At 47.2% G+C, this 14154-nt stretch overlaps 1 protein-coding gene across 2 annotated transcripts in view; it reads right to left on the reverse strand.

Annotated features, from left to right (window-relative positions):
• Nucleotides 1-14154, reverse strand: part of LOC140904643 (butyrophilin subfamily 1 member A1) — a 46432-nt gene that overhangs the window by 19676 nt on the left and 12602 nt on the right. For both annotated transcript variants that reach the window (XM_073327075.2, XM_073327074.2), the window contains exons 2-5: nucleotides 11608-11724; nucleotides 9836-10183; nucleotides 6789-7070; nucleotides 37-153 (exon numbers count right to left, since the gene is read on the reverse strand). In XM_073327075.2, coding sequence (XP_073183176.1) covers nucleotides 37-153; nucleotides 6789-7070; nucleotides 9836-10183; nucleotides 11608-11713 — 853 coding nt within the window. In that variant the 5' untranslated portion in view covers nucleotides 11714-11724. The remainder of the gene's footprint in view (nucleotides 1-36; nucleotides 154-6788; nucleotides 7071-9835; nucleotides 10184-11607; nucleotides 11725-14154) is intronic.

The raw sequence follows: 14154 nt of genomic DNA on the forward strand, positions 1-14154 counted from the left end.
TCATTCTCTCCACATTCTGTCCCTTTCTAACTTTACCTTTCATTCTGTGTTGCCTCCAGAAGCAGTAACTGGCCAGGGCAATCAGAAGAGCCAGGAGAGCTAGGATCACACCCAGAGCCACCATCCAGGGATTGGCCCTTGGGAAAAACAGCTCTGCAAAAGAAAGCGGCATTGTGACAATGTGGAAACTGTCTGTAATGTTTTTATGATTTTCTACCTATCACCTTGGTATTGCTACCCAGTGGGTGCAGAAGGGTTAAAATGCTGCCCTTGGAGCAAAGCAGGAGTCATGAGATGTTTGTCTGGGGTGATCTGAATGGGTCGCTCAGGACTGGCTGGGACCAGCCCATATCAATGGAAGCCCTGAGAGAGACAGGAGACGCCTGAAGGACTGGGTGAACATGTGAGCTCAGCACGGCTCTGCAGCAGGCCAATGATGGGCAGAGGTGACAGGAGGCAGTGGTAAGAACTGGGCTCACAGAAACACAGGGCTCTCACCTGGGACTAAGACAAAGGATCAGAGACAAAGAAAGGACACCAAGATGGTTCCTACAGCTGCCTGTCTCATAGGATGTCAGCAACCAGGTCATGGGTGGTCTGGCCTAATGGTTGGAGCAAGAGTTCCGCATACCAGTTAGAGCTAGATCCAGATGGGGTGGGCCTGGGATCAAAGCCAAGAGTCAGAGCTGGGAGTGAGAAGCCTAAGCCCCAAGGTTAATCAGCATCACAGTCAGAAGGTACAGTGGAGGGGGTCAGAGCCAGGAAGTAGCTGGGGACTGGAACAGAAGTGGTTACAGACAGGTACAAAATGCACTGTGTAGATACTGGATTGCTGACTGCTGCTACAAAGCTTAAGCATCAGTCTGCTGACTCCTGCAACCCATCAGGAAGCACAGTCAAACACACAGCTTGTATGAGGGCCATCTGTGCTCATTAGATTGCCAAGAGACTGACTGTGCTGGAGACGGCCCCTGACAAGGGAGCCCTGGGGCTGGTATGGGCTGTGTTTTAACCTTGGCCTCTCTATGCTAACCTAAGGGCTTCCTGATTCTGTATTCCAGTTGACTATTAAAAGGCAAAGGCTGCCTGGTATCACTGCAGATTCTTACTCGCTGAAGTCTGTTGGCCCCTGAAGGGAGTAAAAGTCTCGGAAAGAGCGTCTACCTCACAGGGGCTTGCTGTGCAGACCTCACTGTGAGAAGCAGGAGTGCTGGAGCCTGGAGGCTCAGTGGAGCCTGTGTTGCCTATTCTTGTGGCAAAATCTGACCCCTTGGGGGTCTGGCACTCTCAAGGGCCCCTCCCTGCTTAAAGGCTGGGGCACAGAACAAATTGTGTAAATCCATGACAGTCGCTGGCGGCTGGTGGGATACGGAATGCACCTGCAGTATTTTGCAATGAGTTACTTAGTACAGATCCTGTAAATCTGTGACAGTCATTAGTCTGCAAACCCTGACTAAATGCGGTCATATTATGAGCAAAGAGTGTGTCTGACTGGAATAGTCATCGGGGGCTACCTATGGATTTCATGGTGAGCTATGGCCCTCCATGCTTTGCTTCTAAACCAGTGGAAGTCCAAGCCTTAACCTGCTTGTGGAATATGGCGAAGGTCCCAGCTGCATTGCAGATCTGACCTGTGTCGCAGTGCAGCCAGAGACACCCTGACATGGCCGTAGTTGCAGTGTCATTGGGCCTTACATGGGCAGAAAATACATGGTCACGTTTTTGAAAGGGTAACATAGGAACTAGTGAAACCAGCATGGTCTCTGAATCCTTGGGCTTGGTCTGAGCGGGAGAGAGGCAGACCCCCCTTCCTACAACAGACCAGTGAAATACTTACAGGGAACAAACAGGGAGCCCAGCTTGTTAAATATTAATCCCTCTGTGATGCTGGCAGATGAGATGCCTGCTCATGCCAAGTCCCCAGGACTCACTGAACACTTATACATGCGCAGCTGAAAACCAGTCTTGCTTATCTATGTGTTAGCATCATCAAAATAAATAATAGAGGTTCAGTTGATAGGGATGTGTTTAGTGTTTTCCAAAATGCTTGTAGGATGCTGCATGCATTGTTCTCACTCAACTATACCCCATGGTATGAAGTGATAGCAAGCATTGGCATTGTAAACCTCTGTGACTATGTAACTCATCAAAAAAAGAAAAAGTCCTCCTGTTCATTATCTGCAAATGAGCCATTGTGTGAGATCAGGGATCAAAGACTTTGTTAAGTGCATTCCTTCCCCACCCCATGAAAAAGGGACCTGCATGGGAAGTGTTGTTGTGAGCTTGGCTCCTGTGAGAAGAAGTTATAAGTATGAACACAAGGAAAAATTCTTCATCTCTGGACAGTTTGGATTCTAAGAGGGCAGAATAACTGAACAAGGAGGTGGTGATCCCCTGAGTTATTCTGGGTAGCCCTGAAAGAGTTTTTGGAAATTGACAGATTACTACATCTCTGCTACCTTTTGAAATTATAGACTGTGATTCACCTGTACTTGTATTTTTACCTGCTTTAACTTCTCAATAACTCTCGTTCCTTTTTCTGAGCTGATAAACCTTTAGTAGGTTTACTATAGAACTGGCTGCCAGCGCAGTCTTTAGAGTGAGATCTGGGATTCAAATTGATCTGGGTGAGAGACTGGTCTCTTGGGACTGGGTGTAACTTGAATATTTTGTGGTTTTTGGCGTGAGTGACCATTTATCTCAGAGTCCAGTTGCCTCGGTGGCTAGACTGTCAGACGGATTTGGGAGTTTAACCCTCTTTTGAAAATCCCAGCCTTTGTTAACTGTAAATTAGGTAGGAACGTAACATTAAGGTGAAAATGCCTTTGCACCCAGGAATGTCACAGTTAATGTTTTCCGGTCTAACAGTGTGCTCTGACACCACGAGCCTGTAACTCTGTGAATACAAATATTGTCACCTGCAAAGCCTAGGCACAAACGTGAAGCACAGGCCTGCTCTACACTAGAAAGTCAGGTCGACCCAGCTATGTCTTTCTGGGCTGTGACAAATCCATGCCCCTGACCAATGTAGTTCAGCCAAGCAAACCCTCGGTGCTGGCAGCGCTAAATCGATGGTGGAATTCTTCTCTCAGCCCAGCTACTGCCTCTTCAGGAGGTGTGTTCACTGCAACAACAGGAGAACCCTTCTCCCCATTGCTGTAATGAGCGTCTACACTGACGTGCAACAGCAGGGCAGCTGCACCTGTGCTGCTGCAACGTTTCAGGTGTAGACAAGCCCTGAGTTTTGGCTGAACATTTGGCCTTTGTCATCTTTTCTGCTACCCTATTCTCAGTGCTCATCGATGTTAAACGAGACCTCATTTGGATTCCTGTTCCCCTTATCTCAGTCCCTGAAGTATCACTAAATTTAACAGTAAATAAATATCTGCTCTGTAGCCTCAGTGCCATGAGACCTTGATAAATCTCAGCAGCCAAGCACTGCTGGACTGGGTCAGTGAATCATAGAATATTAGGGTTGGAAGAGACCTCAGGAGGTCATCTAGTCCAACCCCCTGCTCAAAGCAGGACCAACACCAACTAAATCATCCTAGCCAGGGCTTTGTCAAGCCAGGCCTTAAAAACCTCTAAGGATGGAGATTCCACCACCTCCTTAGGTAACCCATTCCAGTGCTTCACCACCCTCCTAGTGAAACAGTGTTTCCTAATATACAACCTAGACCTCCCCCACTGCAACTTGAGACCATTGCTCCTTGTTCTGTTATTTCCCACCACTGAGAACAGCCTAGCTCCATCCTCTTTGGAACCCTCCTTCAGGTAATTAAAGGCTGCTATCAAATCCCCCCTCACTTTTCTCTTCTGCAGACTAAATAACCCCAGTTCCCTCAGCCTCTCCTCATAAGTCATGTGCCCCAGCCCCCTAATCATTTTCGTTGCCCTCTGCTGGACTCTCTCCAATTTGTCCACATCCCTTCTGTAGTGGGGGAACCAAAACTGGACACAGTACTCCAGGTATGGCCTCACCAGTGCCGAATAGAGGGGAATAATCACTTCCCTCGATCTGATGGCAATGCTCCTACTAATACAGCCCAATATGCCTTTGGCCTTCTTGGCAACAAGGGCACACTGCTGACTTGTATCCAGCTTCTTGTCCACTGTAATCCCCAGTCCTTTTCTGCAGAACCACTGCTTAGCCAGTCGGTCCCCAGCCTGTAGCGGTGCATGGGATTCTTTCTTCCTAAGTGCAGGATCTGCACTTGTCCTTCTTGAACCTCATCAGATTTCTTTTGGCCCAATCCTCCAATTTGTCTAGGTCACTCTGGACCCTATCCCTACCCTCCAGTGTATCTTCCTTTCCCCCCAGCTTAGTGTCATCTGGGAACTTTGCTAAAGTCAAGGTATATCACATCCACCGCTTTCCCCATAACCACAGAGCCAGTTATCTCATCATAGAAGGCAATCAGGTTGGTCAGGCATGACTTGCCCTTGGTGAATCCGTGTTGACTTTTCCTGATCACCTTCCTCTCCTCCAAGTGCTTCAAAATGGATTCCTTGAGGACCTGCTCCATGATTTTGTATCAGAGACCTCCATGAAATGGGAATCTCTGCAGCAGACTGCACTGTGAGTCCCAAACTGTAGGCCCTATTTAATTAATCTCCAGGGAAACTTGCTTCCCAAGCTTTGCTTTTATCTCTCCTCCTCCTCCCACCTTCCCTGCACTCTTATACATTCATTGGTTTAGAACCATTTTCCCGTTGTCAATTCAAAATTTAACTAAACTCCCAAGAAAATGTATATGTACAATATCTTGTTGCAAGATTTTAATTGCAACAAAATTTGAGTGAGGAAAGTCCAAGTAACAACCCCCTAGGGTCCTTATTTCTGTGTGGGGAGCCTGGGCACCAGGACGGGGTTCTTTATTATGTGATTATGAAACAATGGGCAACACCAGAGCCTTTTCAGCAAATACCAGAATGCAGCAATCTGAGATTCTCAGATGAATAGTGCCGTAAACATGCAAAGTGTTGTTGTTATTTTATTACACTAATGGCTAACTATTAATTTAATTAACAAAAACAAAAAATTTCCTTAGTGACCATTAAGGTGGTACCAAGGCACAACCCACCCACCACAACCCGAACAGCCTAGAAATCAGAAGTGAAGGAAAAAACATTCCTTCATTCCTAGCAGCCTTCACATTCTTGACATGGCTGTCAATAATACACTCCGATTCCAGCACTCCATAAGGCTGCCACTTCCACCTCCCACTGAGATCAAACAGCTTTTTTAAACGATGTTTTTTCATTGTGTGAATTAAATCAACTAGTATTTTTAAAAAAGAAACTCTGTTATATGCAACTGTAAACTTCTTGCAGCAGGAGCAGAAAGGTTTGAACCCAGACCCTATAGAGCTTCAGCGCTAACTTCTACTACTTGAGCTATGGCTAGCTTCCTACTAAGCTAGTTACCAGAGACAGGCCTGACACACACTTTCCCTTGAGTTACACAGCTATTCACTAGACTGCAGTAGAAAACTGGAGTTCAGGAATGCTGGAGTCTGTTTCTGGATCTGGGAGGGCACTGTGGTGAGCTGGTCATCAACAAAATAACCAAACCACATACGTAGGGTCAGATCTTCTGCAAAGCAGAAGGAATCAAACCATTGTTTTGCTCACAGCTCCAAGCCCCTTTCAGCCAGCACTCAGCCCAGAACTCTCTTGCTATGCTTTTCTCAGGCCCACACTCCCAGTGCTTGTTATGCTCCTTCCCTGTGTCCGCCTCTGTGCTGTGTACTCACTGCTTCTCTCTCACACACACCCCTCTACCAAAATAATACCCAGCCAAACCCCTCCACCCACATCTGCGTGACACAGGCCTTTGTTTTGGGTAGTAGCATATGCCTATATTTGGGGTGGAGGCTGTTAGTTTTTTCAGCGTTCTGGTTCCACAAAAGGGCTTAATGGCTTCTTACCCCTGTCTTAAATGAAGGGCAGTGGTTATGGCCAACTAGGGAGGCTGCTCATCCGGTATTAAACCGACTGGTCCTCCGTTTGAGACCTTTGTCCCCTGTCCTGCACTGGGACACAACCAGATGTGGTTTTGTCTGGTATTAGATGGGGCATGCTGCTCTACCATTTCTGGCTTTCAAAAATGGCACCTCCCACCCTGGTGCAGCATGACCTCACACACACAGTGTGTACAAGGTCACACTGGTGGGGGCAGGGTGGTGCAAGTTTAAAGATAGCGGCCCACCATTCAGCTTGACCTCACATGCACCACCTCACCAGCGGGATCAGGATCACACCAATGGGGGCGGCGTCACACCATTCGCAGAAGTACCGGAATGTCTGGTATTCCGGGAACATGTGAGTGCCAATCTTATGTCCAACCCATAACAATAGGGCTGGGTTTGGTTGTGGTATTTTTTTTTAACCATTTTTACTACATTTCTTAAAAATAAAGGTTTAACAGTGCTGTCACAATAAAACTCTGCCACAACTTCAAACATGCTGCCACTCCACCAAAATATGACACTCAGGCCTGATCCTTCACTCCTTACTCAGGTAGAGATTTCATTTAAGCCAGTGGGAGTTTGTCCTGACTCCTGCCTGCATCCTGACGGGGCCCTTGGCGCTGCTGTTAGATTAGTGTAGTCTTCTGGATGTAATGCAAGAAAGAAACCAAGGTAAGAGTGTAAGAGAGGGTGTCTTGTGTTACCCAGAGAAAAGCTATAAACAGGGGGTCAGTAATAATCGCACAATACTATATACTCCCCACTAACATCTGTAATGTCTTGTCAGACCCCAGTGCAGTGTGGATGGGCACTGACCTGCTATGAAAACTGTTGATATTTTCTCTTGGTTGACGAGCGGGTTCCTGACAGAACAGGACAAATTCTGGTTGGAATCTTCTGTTATAACAATAGAAATCTGAGTTTGAAATAGGCCATTGGTCTCCTTGGATATTTTTTCAGAGGCAGGTGATAGCAGCTTCCCATGGTGATCTTTCCACTGAACCTCAGGTTCTGGGTGCCACCCTGCTGATTGACACACAACCAGGATTCCTCCATCCTGGTGACCATCAACAGAGATGTGGGGGTCCGAGCCCATAGCTAGAGGAGAATGGAATGAACCTGTGTTAATTCTACACTTTCAGCAAAGCAGACAGAAGCATACCCTTCACGAGAAGTAGCAAATTAACTCTTTTCTCTGTCCCCAGCACCCACTGTCAGAGTGAGCTATGTGGAAAACTCACTGCAGGTGTGTGTCACTGAGTGCTGGGGGGGCTGTTCCCTTCACTATGGCCTGCAATACTTTACTCAGCTAGATATCAGAATCTCACTAGTGCACGCACCCTTGCTATTTAATTCATTAGTTTGTTCCAGCTTTTCCTCTTTTGATACATCACTCTCTGACAATGCCTCATCTTTATTAGCTGAGATGAGCAGATATCTCCTCTGTGCTGACGACTAGCGCAAAGAAAACATTTAGCTTCTCTGTAACATCCTTATCCTCTTTGATTGCTCCCTTTCTTCTGTATTGGTACACCTTACCCACCAACTCTCTGGCAGACTACCAACCCCTGATAAACATTGAAACAATTTCTTGATATTTGTTTTTGGCTTTGGCTTTTTATTCTTCCTCTCCTAATTTATATCTTATGCCTTACATTGCAGTTTCCTTCTATTGGTTTCATCTGGACTGGGTTTCTTCTTTTATGGGGAGATTAATATTATAGAGACTAAGACTGAGAGTAAATTCATTCTGACTATTTTCATATATTTCTTCAGGTGACAGGTCACTTTATTGCTTTATCTAAAAATGATTATTTCACAATTCAATTTGTCATTTATATTGAGCTTCGAGTTATCTGTAGATAAAGATACTGAGATACTCTGACAGCATCCTGAGATACTATGAGAATGTTCTTCCTGAACTTAGTTCCTGAACAGAGCTGGGCAGGAAGCAGTTTTCCTGCCCTGTGAAAACTTTCAAGATATATACAAAAAATTTCTCCTAGAAAACTGAGACAAAAAATCAAAGTCTCCAAAAACTTTCATGAATCAAAAATCCCCAAAGCATTTTGAGTCAAGTTAGTTGAAACATTTCATTTCAATTTTGACAACTTTTACTTATTTACTACAATTAGCTTACATTTTAAAACAAACAGTTGATTTTAAACTGGAAAATGGATTTTCTCATGTTATAAATATCAAAACAAAAACGTTTTGACAATTTTGAAACTTTTTTTCAAAATTTTTGAGTAAAAAACTCAGTTGAAACCAACCCTTTCCCACGGAAAGTTTCAGTTTCAACAAATCAGCAATTTTTGATGAAAGAAAAGCTTGGTCAAAAAATTCCCAACTGGCTCTATTCCAGAGGGGTATGGGACTATGAAAATAACAAGGCAATTCCAAAAGAAATTGATCCAATTGTATGACGAAAAAAATCAGTTAATAGACACAGATCCAGATCCAGAGAGGCACTGAGTAACTGCAGTTTCAGTGGGAGTCATCAGTGATCAGCCCTTCTCGAGGTTTGGCCCATAATATGTGAGGGAAAGAAAAAAAACCTGCTGGAAAGGTTTCAGATGAAGTGTTCTATGTTTAAATAAGCAAATGACAGACACCTGATATAAGCAGAACCCAAGGGAAGAGAGTGAGGGGGTGTCACAGCTTTGTCAAGCACCCCCTCTTGGCCACTCACCAGACTGCTGTGAGGGGATCCAACCATTGAATCACGTGTGTTTTAAACCTCTAGAGTCTGAGCAGAGTCCAGGCACAGACAAGGCCTGAGGTCTCTCAGACCACTCTGGGGGTGCAGATCCTCCATCTTACACCCCTCAAGAAGTGAGACCTCATGGTCCAACTGCCCAGCCCCTGCTGGGACCAGTGCTGTTCCCATAGGCAGCCCCACAGCTTAAATACTCCCTTGTTGTCCCAGAACTCCAGCTGTGTGGGCATTCTGGGTCCACATATTATGTGGTAGGGTAACACACAGAGACTTTGCACAGGATTCTAACACCATTGCTCTTTTCTTGAAAACACGGATCTATAGAAAAATAATAGACCTACATGTATTTCCCTCTCACAATTTCCTTACCACTCCAGAGCATTCTCTGGGCTGGGTCAGATTTTGCTGCAGCAGATGGCTTGTCTTCTCAGCCAGCGAACCTCCCTCTCTCAGACAGTCTTCTCTGGTCTTGGCTGGTCTGCATTCTTCCTCTCTCTTTCCCAAAGTTTCTTGTTCCTGTCCTACTGATTGTCTCTAGTTTCTATGTCCCATCACTAACACCTGGTTCCTTTGTTCTGTTTCTCGTAATTTTCAACTCACTAAACTCCAGTCCCCCTTCAGACCAGCAGAAGGAAGTGGCTTCTTCCCAGTTCCAGCTAACATCCTTAGCATACTTATTGACAGGTCAGAGTTAAAAAGTAGTTAAAGCTAACTACTCCTCGTTGTAAATAGTCTGGTGTATGTGCTACGACTTGGTCAGTAATGGTGGATACACGTAGACATAGAGACATTCTATGATACAGCAATTTTCATAAAAACAACTTCACAATATCAAACAGAATTCATAAACTATACAGACAGAGTCCTCAAATTATCACAGTGGGTTTGTTTATTGTCAGAGAAATATTTGAACTCTATACTATGTTTAAAATAAAATTTAGAAACTGCCCCAAGTACAGAGCACATAAGCAAAATTCTTCCATTTTTCCTCAGGGATTGACCCTGCTGTGCAATAATTGGAAGCTAAAAGAGAATTCTGGATATTCATGTGTGAATGAGAGCGATCAAGGGGTAAATCACAATGAGCAATTACTCCATTTATTATACTGCTGGCAAATAAAAACAATAAAACACTATAACTGACCTGATACCATCAGTTCCAATATGGCTTCTTCATAAAATATACTGTATTGAAAAAAGCATGTATACTGCCCATGATCAGAGAGCTGGACCTGGTATATTCTCAGGGAAACACTCCCATTAGTGATGCCATCTTTCAGCAGCTCTGTCCTCCCGTGATATTCCAGCATCTGCTCTTCATACTTATCCTGTCCCTCCTGATACAGGTGGACAACTGAATGATATTGGAACCGGAACCATCGCACCTCCATGTTCTCAGCGCTCATCCTGGGGGAGAGGTGGCAGGGCAGGACGGCCTCCCCACCTACGGAGGTGGTGATTGGATGGTCAGGTCCAGTCACTGTAAACTGTGCTGTGAAATGTACCAGTGGAAAAAAGTGATGAAGTCCGAGAGAAACTGAATGGACATTAATTTAGGTGCAACAGTGTGGCAGGGCACAAAAGTGGGCAGGGTGCAAACAGAAAGAGTGTGGATACAATGCAGCACTGGTGTTTACACTAGAACAGCCCTCCTGTTCAATGAGCAATGGTTCAATTCTCTAACACAGACAGAGGGTATGAGACTAGTACCCACAAAGGAGAAGAGGCAGTGCCTGAGGCAAAATGGACTGAGGAAATGCCAGTTTATCATCATTACTAAAGCAGTTTAGTCACAATTTGTATGTTATTGTATCGTAAAATGTTTCACTGTAATAAGTGCAACCTTCGAGTCAGTTACCAATGTGATTGCACCATAGAATGCCAGAAAAAGATGATGAAGTGAGCTCTAGCTCACGAAAGCTCATGCTCAAATAAATTGGCTAGTCTCTAAGGTGCCACAAGTCCTCCTTTTCTTTTTGAGAAAAAGATAGAAACAGTATAGATTAATTACAGACAGCAACTATGTTAAGGTGGCCAAGTCAAGCACTCCAAGACTAGGAAATGCCAGAATTAAGGTTTTCCATGAAACCTTAATTGTGCCCCCTTGTGTGTGTTCATTATGCTACAGTCTTTAATTACTTGAAAACATGGTATTTTTTCCATGGGATCCCTGACTCATTCAGTGCACAGGATAGATCAATGCTCAGTGAATTAGCAGCTATTCAATGCTTCTTTTTATCCTAATAATTCAGAGAGGCTCCAGGCCATATTTACTGCCACCCTCCAAATCCTGCACTAGATATAGAATTATATTATCTACTCAAGGGCTTTTCTGTGGTGCTCATCCCTATCTGAGTGTGTCAACTAAAACTAATTATTTTAATTTCATAACATCCTTTTGAGGTAGGGAGGTTTTGTTATCTCCATTTTCCAGATGGGAAACTGAGGCACAGAGACATTAAGGCCAAAACTGTCCACTAACTTGAGACACCTAGGGCCCGATTTGCATTCTTATGGCATGTTACATGTCCACACCACACTCCCATGGAATTCGCTGGCAGTGGTGAGTGTTTTTCACTTTTGCAAATCAGGCCCCAAGTACTCCCAGAATACTCCTGTGCCAGGGGCTGAAGGGAGCGGTGCTGGGCTGTTAAACCAGCCATGTGTCCCTCAGGGAAACACCACCCCCAAGAGGAGGAAATTCTTAACTGGGAGGACCTGGCAGCTTTCTGAAGTCATGGCACTAGAATGCAGACAAAAATCTGGAACCAAGAGACCAATTTGTGACTTGCATGATCTTCCAGGGTGAACAGGCATGGTGAATGACATGAGGCTATAATGTGAGAGAACTGGTACTTTTAGAAGGAGAAGATATATGAGCAGACAGAAATCTCATGGATAAATAGGAATTCCCACCTGATGCCAAATTGTGAATGTGCAGAGCAATGAAGAAAACAACGTATCCAGGCAGCGAGGAACTCACAGTGAAGCCATGAAAGAATGAGAAAATCGTCCTCTTCATTATAACTTGCTCTGAACAAGGGGAGAAACAAATGAAACCAAACCCATGTTAGCAAACTGCTGGGATTTCTCTACAAGTGCAGTGAATAAGCTGCAGGACACAGAGGGTGTTGCAGTACAAAGGGCAGAAGCTTACAAACATGCCATGCCACATGAAAACAAGACTAAGTGTAACATTAAACCTCTTACATTCCTGTATACATTGTTGCATGAAGCTGGTCAGATCTTTGATGTTACCCTGGTCCCTTTGTGCCACTCCAGCAGTGCAGAGGGGCCGGAAAGCCAGTGTAGGCATCCAGCTGGGAATTCTGTCAGTGTAGGGGAATCCTCAGATGGTGTAAACCCAGTGTAACCAGCTCTAGGTCACCCCCTTGCATCTCCTCCATCTCCCCAGGGTTGAAGGGTTGTTGGAAGTGTGGTGGGATGTAAAGGGTGTGGCTGGAGTGCTGCTGAACTCCACTGATCCCCAGCAGATGTGATGGCCCCCTTGTAGATCTTGCCTGCTGGGGCAAGATGGAGAAGCCCTGAGGCTGCTTTTCATAATGCCAGGATCTGAATTGGCTCCTGGAAGCCCCAGGTATTGGGGCAAGTGTAAAAATGTCAAAAAGCTACTTTTGTCCTTCCTTCCTCCACGTAGGTCCAGCACTAAGCAGCACTCAGAGCACAGTGCAGCTCTCAGACTGTCAGAATGAGTCACTAAATCCCTCACCTATGCCTGAGCCCAGTTCTGGAACTGTATCCCTGGGGCAGGTGGGCAGGACCCAGCGTCCCTTTGGGGGATGCCCTGACCGCCAGGCTACACAGTCATTCTCACATGCTCAGTCTCTCTGCCCAGTGACTGTTTAAGTTTTTATACACAGTGCAAGGGTCTCAGCAGGAGATATTGAGGGATCCCCACATTGGAATGTCCCATGGCCCAGTGGTTACAGCAATCTTGTGAGAGGTGGGAGACCCTCTTCAAATCCTTTCTCCCCCCCTCGCAGAGGGGAAAATTGCGTCTAGGTGTCCCACATCCCAGGGAAGTGCTCTAACCACTGGGATCAGTGTTGTAAGGGAGGAAGCAGCATCTCCTCCTCCTCCAGTGCTTCTAGCAAGAAATGCCTTAGGCCCCACACTCCAGGAGATGGGTTCCCAGCTGTGGGTCACTAGCACAGACAGGTGCCTCCCTGCAGCTCAGAGTTGGGTGACTAGCTCCCTGAGAAGGGCATGGCTTAGCCTCCCCCCTCTCCTTGGCATCTCCCATTGGCTAACTAGTGTGTGGTTTGCGTGGATCCCATTTTTAGGAGCATCTCGCTCCCCGTTCATTGTGGAGGCAGCCTGGGCACCTAACCCAGGCTTTGTGGAGTCCAGCGATTTTCAGGGTGTCTAAAAGTTGGGCATTGCAACACTCAGCATTGCAACACCTAAACCCCTTTGTAGATCCAGGCAGAGCCGTCCCTTAGGTAGGGTGAATCAGGGTGACCACCAGAGGCCCAGCGCTTTGGGGAGCCCCGCGCTTCAATAAAATTGGGACGGTAACGATATTTAGCCCTTTGTCCCGCATCCTGACCGATGCACAGTTGGGATGCCATTTGTCCCGATGCTCAGGTGAGGAGGTGGGCTGGGAGGTGAGGCAGGAAGCGGGCAGACAAGCGGGGTGAGGAGGTGAATGGGGAGTGGGCGCGAGGGGAGTGAGGAGGCAGGCAGATGGCGAGGAGGAGAGAGGCGGTCCGGCAGACGTGGGGGCTGGGGACGTCCAGGCGGATGGTGAGGAGAGTAGCGGGCAGCAGTACCGGATTTACCATGGCGCCCGACCCACGCGCCAAAGGGGCCCTGGCCCAGCCTGCTCTTCTCCGCCCCCCTCCCCTGCTCTCTCCTGTGGGGGCAGAAGCTTGGTGCTCCCGACTCCTGCTGCAGCGGGGCAGGCTCCGCCGGCACCCAAGCTCCTCCCCTGCCTCTTCCCACAGCCTGCTTCGTTCCGCCCCTCCCCTTCCCTGCTGCCGAACAGCTGATCGCCCGCGCCAGGCAGGGGGAGAAGCGGAGCCGCAGCCCGCTCGCCGCTAGGGGAGGAGGCGGAGAAGAGGCGGGAGCGGGGCGTTGGGGAAGGGGGTGGAATCAGGGCATACCACCGGCATGAGCTGCTCAGGGCAGGGGGCTGGGAGCGCCTCCACAGCCCCAGCCCGCACCCCCAGCCCTGACTCCTGCACCCCCCCACACATACCCAGTCCCCCCCACGCCCCATGCCCTGACTCTTGCACACACCCCCCACATCCCTACCCCCACCCTGAGCACCAAACGGGAGCTCCTGCACCTCCCACATTCCCACCTGCAGCCCTCACACCAAATGGGAGCTGCCCCAGGTAAGCGCTCCACACCCCAACCTCCTGCCCCAACCTCGAGCACTCTCCCTCACCACCCTAGCTCCTGGCCAGACCCTGCACCCCAGCTCCCAGCCCACTCTTG

Source organism: Lepidochelys kempii, chromosome 14, assembly GCF_965140285.1.
Source record: "Lepidochelys kempii isolate rLepKem1 chromosome 14, rLepKem1.hap1, whole genome shotgun sequence".
Classification (NCBI taxonomy): domain Eukaryota; kingdom Metazoa; phylum Chordata; order Testudines; family Cheloniidae; genus Lepidochelys; species Lepidochelys kempii.